The sequence below is a fragment of the Plodia interpunctella genome, chromosome 19 (genome assembly GCF_027563975.2).
Source record: "Plodia interpunctella isolate USDA-ARS_2022_Savannah chromosome 19, ilPloInte3.2, whole genome shotgun sequence".
NCBI classification, from domain to species: domain Eukaryota; kingdom Metazoa; phylum Arthropoda; class Insecta; order Lepidoptera; family Pyralidae; genus Plodia; species Plodia interpunctella.
The window spans coordinates 8,189,045-8,200,470 of NC_071312.1; the positions used below are offsets into that span (position 1 = coordinate 8,189,045).

The following is an 11,426-nucleotide window of genomic DNA, read 5'->3' on the forward strand; positions in this document are numbered from 1 at the left end:
GACTCAAAACGGCTAAAAGGTAGCGTTACTTTAAAGTATTAACGTCAATAATTACTTAATTCGTAAAAGATAAAATATCTTGAGGCAAAACAATTAACAAATTATACTTTGAAATACAAGTGATACTATTTGCATAATTCGGCAAAACAATATTTGGATTGGGGTTCCAATCACTCCCTAATTGGGGGTATTATCTCTGAAAATATTAGGGTGACGTTTGTCTGTTTGTTTCGGAATTAGCTATGTTTAAAACTTGGTAAAATACATGACAATCCTACTAATACTATAAATGCGAAAGTTTGTCAAGATGTATAAGAATAATAGTAACAAACATAACATGTGTAACGTATAACCTCTTTCACGCAAAATCTACTAGACCGATTGTTATGAAATTTGATACACAGGATATAATATAATCTGCAATAACACATTTATTTGTACTTTAAATTCCGAAATTCCCACGAGAGCGAAGCACAGGGGCTCAGCTAGTACATAATCCATTCACCAAAAAAACACTATTATGAAGAATAATTTAAAAAATAGAATGGCTTAATCGTACACGTTTTAGAACACCGAAGTTTTTAATTAAGTGGACGAAATGAAAAATTCTTGGACACCAAAAAGGGTGGACACCGCGTGGTTTGAATAGAAATTACCACACATGTCAAACTTTTAATTAAAGCAAGTCATTTAGCATGCGTGACGACTTGCGGGGAAAAATTCTAGTGTACATATTTTTCGACTACCTTGAAAACAATGAACTTATGGTCTCATTTTATGTGAAAAGTCACTTCATGTATTGTGAATATTATTTTTGTTTTCAAACAAAAGAAACAAGTATATTAAAATCGTCCCATTCATTCCCATACAAAATATTAATTTAAAAAATTGGCAAAGGCTTATAAAATGGTATAAATCTTTTCGAGAAGAATTAAAGATATAAGATGTTGTTGATTCAGGTTTGATGTTGATGTTGATGTTGATGTTGATTGTTGATTGTTGATTGTTGATTGTTGATTGTTGATTGTTGATTGTTGATTGTTGATATAATCGGCCACTAGTTCTATAATAAACTACTGATGCATCATGAGGCCACGGCTTGTGTAGACCGACAAATATTAAGTAAGGAACAAATGTCTGGCCATACCGCTCCCGGCCAGCCCTGGCACAAGGCAAACCCAAGAAGGCTTGATGTCGTCAAAGATGATATGCGTGGCAATGGTCTGTCAACTAGGGATGCCGATGACCGTGCGTAGTGGAGACGAAAAAGTAGGAAAGCGGACACTGGGCCCCGACGCTCAACGGACGATATATAGAATGTAATTACTGATAATTATGTCAAGAAGAAGATTAATAATACCGTATTGATCTCCATCAAATTACCTATCCCAAGCTTTACCAGTTACTGCGATAGTGCATACCGCTCGGAGGCAGTGCATCAATCAGGGTTGTCAATTTCGGCTTGTTACCGCAAGCTTTGATAAGACATGCAGATACGATTATGACTGGCAACCCTGTGATTAGTATTTCACTGTATATTCCACTATGGCCTTAGACTTAGCCCTATCTTGACGAAAGCAGAAATTAATTAACATAAGATCTTAGCCAAAACAGCTTTGAGTGCTACTAAAGATAGGGCCCGGCTCAAATGCTTCGTTGTGTCAACGTAGTGCATTTCTGCACCGTTACGCTCCGCGATTTTCCATAGATTTTGACATTGACATACGTCGATGTAGGTACATCCAAACTTCATACGATTCAACGCAACCAATGGTCCACACAATTAAACCAATAAGTGGAAACAACAACAGCATTGTCAAAATTAAACGTGCAAATGAATCAACTAAATAAATAAATATTTTCGTAATTTGAACTTCATGACATCATAATAGAATTAAAATGGGACTATTCAATAGTAACACATGAGAACAAGCTCATTTCAGTGAAATCCTTTGTATATTAAGCCCGTTATGGATCTATTAATGAGTTAAATTGAGTTGATTATACAGCAGCTTCATTAGCTGTTTATCGGAAGCTAATTTCTTTAATTTATCTATTTAGATTGATTGTACTCAACTATGTACATCTAGTAGATGTATAGTAAAGGCTAATTGTGGCTAATCTTAGACTCCGTTTACTTGAAATTTTATCTCTCTTATTACCAATTACATTAGAGGCTGTGACGCCACGACGCCTGTGATCAGAGTATAAAATCTACCTTTTTGTTTTTGCCATTTCCCATATCTGGTTTCGTCAGAGAGCTGCTCTCCTGATTCATTGGTGCCAAAACGATTTATCAAGGGTTCTCGTGTCGGGCAAATTTTCCTTGCGTTTAAGTTTTCAGAGTTAAAAAATACACCTCACAATTTTGAAGAAACAACAACTGAAAAGTCACAGCAAAAACAGAAAAGGAAGGGCTTATTCAGAAATTGAACTTAATAGGTAGCTATTTTTTTTATTTGAAGATTTGGCTGCCTTCAGCCACTATCGTAACTATCTATATCGATATTAGATGCGGTCGAAGATCTGATCATCCTTGTTTTCCAGTTTTCAGAACATCGTCAGCAGCAGTTCAAACTATTAGCTTTCTTTTTAACCCCCTCTTTCTTATTGTTCAAGTTAGTTTTGAATTGAATAAGCAGAGAAATGGGAGTTGGCAAAAATCTAAACATAACTTGTTAAAATCACAATTAAATTTGGTAACATACGGATATACTATTTGACTGATGAATTCAGTTAAAAGCTAATAAAATCCTTCAACGCCTGCATGTATCATGTAGCTCACAACAAACTCCATGGTTGCGTGAATCATTTTATCTAAGGCGCTATTCTTTCGATCTAATTTTATTTATTATTGATATATTAATTTCTTGTTTATTTCATTTAATACTGTCAAATTTACTACACCATCTCAGTTCACTTCTTTTGTTTCCATTCAGTAATTTGTCGTCAACGATTATGTGCGTGCCAATAGTCTGATAAAGATGCCGACGACAGGTAGAAGTGGAGATGTAAAAGTAGGAAAGAAAAGTGGGCTCCGACGCTCAACGGCTGAGGAAGAAACCTCAGATGAGAGAGAGAGAGAGTTGGCTGTGGTTGGAAGACTTTTGCGATAAGTCTGCTTTTGCCACTCCTTCATGTTCGAATACTCAGTTATAACTTTTGTTTCTTCAGTAAATGGTGCAAGAAAGAGTTTTTGCAAGATCTAATCTTACATTTACATAATTATTAAAGCATTCAAGGACAATTGGACAACAATAGCGATATTTAGATTTATTCGAGTATTAATTGTTTTTGGAGAAACTACTAGAATATAGGTAACAACTTAAAATTACCTTCCTACTCGCAAATAATCTCTAAGATCACTTTAGTGGATCAGTGAGTCTCCAATTGAAATTATAATTGATCTTAATAATCTGTGGCTACAATCCTCTTCAGTTAGGCCTATAATATTAGACTTATTCCACGGTTTTGCTCAAGTTTAAATAAATACATATCATACTCATGTTATACCGATTTCAATCGTACATAGCTGTGAAAAATGAGGCTAAAAATTTTGAAAATTCGGCTGTGGTTTTACTGCCGCCTGTCTGACCATAATCCTCTTCGGGAATACTACTGTTGCCACAATTTTTTAAGGCCTTTTATCACTTATGTACCTAGTTACGACATCCACAAAAGGATATGGAGTATTCAAGGGCGGAACCACACATCACATTGTATGTAAACTTTTTACATTTGGCCCAAAAACAAGATTCACTAATTCCATGCAAAAAGGATGCAAAATCAAAAAAGCTGGCCAAAAAAATAAAAATATCACCGCTGACATTGTCAAAAATGTCGCTTCAAAAATCAAAAATTGTGAATTTTATTTGTTACGGTTATTAATATCGACGAATTATTTAATATATTTATGCTTAATGGTCCACAACAATTATTTCGGAAATGTATTGTGATTATTTGGACACTTTTAAGGAATGAATAAAACTGATAGGAGAGACTTCGAGGAGAGATATTCAGCCTGCTTCATTGATTTCGGAGTGAAGACCGGTAAGATACACTTAATTATTCTTGAAATGGAAATAATAATTTGAAAAGCTTTTAAATAGTATAAAGAAAATGTAATTACAAATTAATAAGGTGTGCCTGTGTATAAAACAATGTATAAATGGATTCACATTACGAAACACGATAATCAGATGTCACTTTAATTGATGAAATTTATTTATAGTAACACTAGTTTTAGCCTGTGGCTTCCCCACGTGATTTCCCACGGGAGCAGTTATTTTTCCGAGATGAAAGGTACCTTATGTCCTTCTCCGTACTTCAAACTACATCTATGCAAAATTTCTATTGAGATAAAGCGTGAAGAGGTAACAAACTTACTTTCGCATTTATGATATTAGTTAGGATGTAATATTTTTTTTGCTTTATAAGTATTAGATGTTGCCTTTTGTTGAAATTTTGGGATAAAATATAGCCTATAGTAATCTTAGATAATGTACCTTTCTAATAGTCAAAGAATTTTTGAAATCGATACGGTAGTTTCGGAGATTACCCCGCTTCAAACATATAAACTCAGAAACTCACAAACGCTTACCTCTTTATTATAATAGTATAGATAATTAAAATGTTTTTTGACTCCAATATTTGTGACGTGACTTGTGCCTATCCTTTCATAACTACCGTATTCTGAAGAACTGTTCAAATTTAATTGATTTAAATCTAAGAGAGACAATGAATGACAAAGGTGAATTCCTCGCTGAATCTTTGGCAACTAGGGATGGCGACGACCGAGCGAAGTGGAGATTAATTGATTTAAATCTGATAGGAACTGAAATACTGACCTTAGGCCACACAGTCGGCAACGCGCGTGACACCCCTGGTGATGCAGTGACTATACACCCACCATCAGATGGGCCGCATGCCATGGCTGTTGGTCAGTTAACAAAAATAAATGTTAACACAATTCAATTTTCAGTGGCGGGACTACTAATAGGCAGTATGATGGGCAGTTTTTTCCTCCTTGGCAAAAGATGGCCGACATATATCGGTGGCGGCGTGGGACTCGGCATGGCATACTCAAACTGCGAAAACAGTCTGAACAATTACTTGATGTCAATGGACCCCAAACTTTGCGTTTTGAAGTGAGTACTTTTACGGGTATACGCTATACGGATTGTGGTGTGACTATAAGCTTTTAATAAACGCGAGGCAAAACCAGGAATATACGTTGAAATGTTCAAATTCGGTGAATTCTTAGCTGAAACTTTGGCAATTTGGGATGGCGACGACCAAGCGAAGTGGAGACGAAAAAGTAGGAAAGCGGACCCTAGGCTTCGCAGCCCAACGGCTCAGGGAGAAACTGGGAGAATGCTCAAATGAGAGAGAGAGAAGAAGAGACTATTGCCAGCAGAAATCGGAACATAAAAATTTGAGTCGTGTGGTATACGCCCATAAAATGATTACTTCATGATATATATAGCATCTCTCCATATCCTCTTCACACTGGATAGGAAACGACAGCATTCTCAAATAGAGTTGATGTTAAACAGTCGACAAGTTGTAAAATTACAGGCACGTCTTCAGAATTCACAGATAAGGTTAAGATATGATGCTGAGATAGTTCCAAACCTTCAAGTCTTATGAACCTTTGATCTTATGTTCGTTGAAGAGTCATAGAAGTTGTCACTCCCCTCCCCCCTCCCCTCTTAATATGTTGTATAGCATTATGTATCATCTTAAAGGAAAGTTTTTAGTTGAAAAGGCACAAATGAAATTTTTCGACAAGACAAATATTTTGCTAACTTTCTATCTTTCAACCGAAGACAATAAAAAACCCGGCAATCTTTTGACGACAAACCTCAATTAGAAACACTCCTTCAATACACGGACAGACAAATAACGACTAATTCAATACCTAAAATAATAAAGGCCGAGTAAAGGACCACTAAAATGGTAGTCCTAACTTGGGGCCGTAAATAGATATGTGATTGTTATCGACAAAAAGACACAATGTAATGTGTAAATGAGTTGTAATAAATATTGGTCGTTAAGTTGGGTTGTCATTTGTTAAGGATGTCTATAACGAATTTATATTTTTCTGATTAAATAATCGATTTCATTAGTTTTTCATTAAACAAAATGTAGTCTAAAATTAAATTCAATAATAATAATTTAATTAAAAATACCGGACAGTACCCGGCTCGAATAGCCAGGAATATTCTTTGAACCAGGTACCAAACAGAACGAATGTCTAGGCCACGTTCGCTTAAACGGCGCTCTATATTACTCACAAATTGAATCTAATTACCCAAATTATCAAAAGTATTAAATTATCTCAAAATTCAAAAAATTAAAATTAGTTTTATTTCATATATTAAATATCTACTAATCTATGAACTCATATTCAATACTCATTTATTCATAATATTTTTACACGTAATACTTATATAATTGCTCTAAAATGAAGGACGTACTTTATATTAAATTATATAAAAAATACACGTTTTTATATAAAGAAAGAAAACATAATAATTAATAGTCGCAATACTAAATGTCAGATAGTAATACTTTTATATTAAATTTATTTTTAAAATTTTAATTGTTGATGAATTCCTCTCTGCTGTACAGTGTCCTTTCAATTAGCCACCGTTTTAATTTCGGTAATGTATAATAATCTCGTTAATATAATTAAAGTTGGTATATATATATATATATATATATTCTTTGGAATGACGCTTTTATCACACAGTTTAAAAAATAGTAGAATATACCTAATCCAAAAGTTGTTTTCGTAATTCCAAAAGATTTGTTGGATCGCAGTATGAAAATCACTATCATAATATTATACACATTTTGCCAACCCTACGCAATGTGTCGTATGTCTTACAATTTGGTCGAGTCTTCATAAAGGACATTATCTAAACGGTCAGCTATGATTTCCTTAGCGCAGCGTGAGACTTCCCAATTCATTGTCTGAAAGGTCACTCACTACCATTCATTTGCTTTATAGTTTTCGCTTCTTCATTTCTATAGGATTTGGCTACGCCTTCTCTTCTATTATTCCTTTAAATCGCCTTGTTGTTTGCAAACTTACCGCCTTTAAAATCATCGCCACCCACAGAGACTTTTAACATTTCAACTGCAATCGCTCCTACTTTTTTACTGATCCTTATTTCAACACTTTAAAGTGCATTTTTTACTTCCGAATCAGCGTTTGCAAGTTGGTTTGTCGGTAAATCGTCACTTGTTATTTTGTTTCTAAAGTTTCGAAACCGTCGGATGTTTCAATCGTTGCTGCAACCATTTGTGAGTCATAGCCGGTGTCGCTTTGAAGCAGAATGTGCGTTTTTTTTTTACATGTAAATGTCAATTACATTTCGGTTTTGAAATCGGGTCGGGTTGGTAGAAAGAATAGAAAAGTCTGGTTGCGATAGGAAAACAATGAAGCTGTAGGCGGTATTTGTAAAAAGTAGAATTTTGATGGATGTATTGTGCAAAATTGTGTGTTATCTTTATTGCTTGCAATTGAAAGCATTATTTTCTTTTAGGCAATTATTTGAACAGAACAGTATTTTAAAAATTTAATTCACATTATAAAAATTCTTTACAGTTTATTGTCTTTTCTTTTCAGGAAGGGTCCATGATGCAGTACAAAATAACGTTTTTGTAAACTTTAAGTCTTGTAAAAAATGTAATGTTGTTACTTGAAAATAAAAGTTAAATAAACTTTTGTAATAATTTTAGCTAGATTGTTTTAATAAGCTGTACTAGTCTAGTGGTTAATTAAGACCTATGGAGCGTTAAATCCCAGTTTCAAATTCTACTCATGTCACATGAGTACCCATTTTTGAAAAGACCACCACTTGCTTGAACTTTAGTTGATGATTTATTAGATAGTGTGTGAAATGAAGAAAGGAAGTCGTTGTATGTGTAACTTTCACATAATGCCATGCTCAACTGTGAGGAATATTACTAAGAAGAATTGTATATAGAATACATAGTCGCCAATGATCTGACAACAAAGTGAGACGAAAATGTAGAAAAAGAGAAAGGAGACGAAAATGTAGGAAAGCAAACTCTGGGCTCCGACGCTCAATAGCTGAGGAAGAAACCGGGAAATCGCTCAGACGAGAGAGAGACGGACTGTAGGTATAACAATGTCTAAAGACCACCAAAAATAAATGTTTTTACAAGATTTTATTTAAATTACAATGCATGTATGAAAGTAACTATATTCAGGCGAAAATTGCATGTTTATTTTGAAGCAGATATCGTCAACCGATTGAGATACTTTTGTACGTTTAGTTCAGATGATAATGCATTATTATTATATGCATAACCTGCTTGCTTACGCACCCAGGATCGGTTCCCGATGAGGGAATTTCTCAACGATTTACTGCACCGACACGATTTTATCGTCACGCGTTAATGGACCAAGATAAAATCTCTGACGATAATCTCTTGTGTCAAATATGTTTTTTTTATATGGCTAAGAAAAATATTACTTTTGCAAAAAGAACTTTTTTTTTTCAAAATTCTAACTGGATAATTTTTTTTTTTAATCCATGATAATAGAAGATGATATGCACTAATTAGTCATGAAAACTTACTCTAGTTTGAAGTCCGCATTCCCCTGGATGAGTGCACATGCACAATGCGCGGTCGTTGACCCCTGATGCGGTCAGGTGCAGCTACGATGACTCATGAGTCTGAGTCATCCCTGAAAGGTGGTAGATTGGGAGCGACGTGTTTTATAGTGGGTTTTAGAGTGGGTCAGTCGAGTTGAGATTGGAAATTAAAATTACATAATGACAGTTTTTATTAAGTTTCAATTGTAATTATTATGGATAAAATAATATGGGGTTGTTAATGTCGCCCTCTAGTTAATTCGCCATAATATTTCATACCTTGAAAATTACCCCATTAGCCCTTATGGCGGGAATTTAGATTCCCGCCATAAGGACGCAAAAAAGAAGATCATTATTAAATCACAGTAACATCCAATAATGGATATAATAACAAAATTTTCGTTTTGATTGGAAAAAAAATATGTTACGAAAAATACTTTACTATATTATTTAACTTCTTTTTAAATATCTCCATTACTATTAAATAATGGTTAGCCACGACAAAGCCCAATTTAAGTACATGTACTAACGGGCTTATTATCAATTGACTTTGCAACAGGTCGATTCCATTGCGTATATATGCGTGAAGATATTATGTTAAATTTTTCGCAGCATTCGGTTGCAAAGTTACTTGACAGATTGAAAATGCTTTGAAGACTAATTATAGCACAATTTGAATTTACTCAAGGGGTCTGAAGACTGTTACTATGCAAGTCTGACGTCATAAAATAATGATATTATTTACATTATTTTTTTTAAACTAACTAAAAGTTTTGGTGCAAAACAACCTTTGAAAAATTAAAAAATATGTATTTTATATAACGCTAATAAAATGCTTGTGGATCGAAAAATAATCTAGAATTAGTTTAGGTTGAAAACCGCAATTCCATTGACGTGTTATGTGCAAATGACTTCGATTAAAAGCAACGATACGGACAGAGAAAATGAATAAAGTTTGATCACAATGATTTATCTAATATCGAATCATAAAGCTACTATTAACGCATTTCCTGCCACTACGTTTTGTGGCAAATGTTGGCCACAAATGTTGGACAAGTATTGCTAAAAATATTTAAATTAATCTGACAAAGATGATACGATGTAGAGAAGATGTAAGAAAGTGGACAAAAATATCATTATTGTTACGTTTTTTTGTCTTGTTGCATTCAACGTGCGATTATTGGAGAGTTCCTTGTTGGGAGCAGATTTGCGGTGCACTATCATCTTATTGTCGTTTCTAAACTACTAGCAAACTGAAGAGACGTGTAAAATTTCAACTCGGTAAGACAAAGCTTGGACATATTTTGTTACCTGAAAAATAGATTGGCCAAACATTGGATCCAAATAGAACCAACATACAGAATTGATGAGCTTATGGGCGTGGCCTCATGCAATTTATGCACGAATATATAAAAAACACGCTATTCTCAGATTAACGTATCATACGAATACTATTGCACTACTTCGAAAACGATAAAATGCTATTATTTTAGTAATTCATGTCGTGGTCTATTGAATTAGTCACATAGAATGACGAGAATAAAAGTTGAAAACAAATTTACTGGCTAATCGCAACTGCGACACGAAAATAGATAGATACAACTACGAATAAATCTTAAGGTTTTTAAGTATATACCTACATATTAAATTAATACCTATGTTGCAGTGATTGTCAATTTTTTAAAATGTGTTACAGAGCTTGTTAGAAGATTATACAGTTCTAGATATAGGTAATAATACTTAGGTGTAATCTAGTTCCTAGGCCTTAAATGTAAATCTCCGTTTTACAAGAGATTCATTTGAATTGTGGGGAGTGGAATCGTTTGTATGTAACAAAAACAGGAAAATTTCCTTGCATATTATATAACAAAAACTACTGCACAGATTTCCATGCGTTTTCACTAGTAGATAGTGTGTTTCCTGAGGAAGGTTTAAGGTTACAATTTGTTATGTTTATACCAATGCGAAACCGGGAATATAGTTGCAAAAGTTAAGATTAAGGTTACAAACTTCGTATAACTTTTATTTGAATTGAAATTGATAAAATAAATCTCACTCAAACGGAGTCTCCTTCTGATGCAGAAGTAAATATTAAATTACATATTTTTAGTTCAAAATAATGTCCCAAATGCAACTACAAGCCAGCAACATAGTCTTTTAACAAACTAATATTAAAAAGTTGGAACGACAATGTTTATCTCCCAGATAGCTCATTTAGCTGTCATGTCCGAGTAATGAAATATTTTCCATCTCTCTTTATTGCCGTGATATTAAATCCAGGTTTGAGTACTATTTGTTGTGTAAAAATGTTAAAAGAGAACGAACAAAACTGTCTAGAAAGCGTTTACCAACAACTAACTCACAATATCGGTTTCGCAAAATGTCTCAATCTTCTTCATAGTCGTATTCCGTAAAAACTTTCTTGGCATTATTAATGGAGTGGTTTGCCATTGCCTTCTCCATTTCACACACAAGTTAATAATCAACAAGTGTGCAGGTTTCCTCACGATGTTTTCCTTCACCGGAAGCAAGTGGTGATCTATGAAAATTACTATACATGAATCAGATTGGTATACAAACTCATGTGGCACGAGTAGGATTCGAACCTGGGACCTTTCGATCCTCAGGTGGGGGTCTTAACCATGACACGCTATTTGAATATTTCTGTCTTTTAATATTCAAGCACGCACACGATTGGGAGATGCCAGTTATTCAAATGGCTTCTACTTCAATCTTCTAGTTTATCTTATTCGATTTTCTGAATTTCAAAGCGTCTTTTATTAATTTGATTAG

The 11,426-nt window shown here is 34.1% G+C and overlaps 1 protein-coding gene across 1 annotated transcript; it reads left to right on the forward strand.

Annotated features, from left to right (window-relative positions):
* The first annotated feature begins 3,816 nt into the window (after nucleotides 1-3,816).
* On the forward strand, nucleotides 3,817-7,748 carry LOC128678193 (MICOS complex subunit Mic10-like). The gene is made up of 3 exons (XM_053759577.1): nucleotides 3,817-4,050; nucleotides 4,982-5,147; nucleotides 7,637-7,748. Exons 1-3 carry the CDS (start codon nucleotides 3,978-3,980, stop codon nucleotides 7,647-7,649), a joined length of 252 nt encoding a protein of 83 aa, XP_053615552.1. The 5' UTR covers nucleotides 3,817-3,977; the 3' UTR covers nucleotides 7,650-7,748.
* Nucleotides 7,749-11,426: the final 3,678 nt, after the last annotated feature.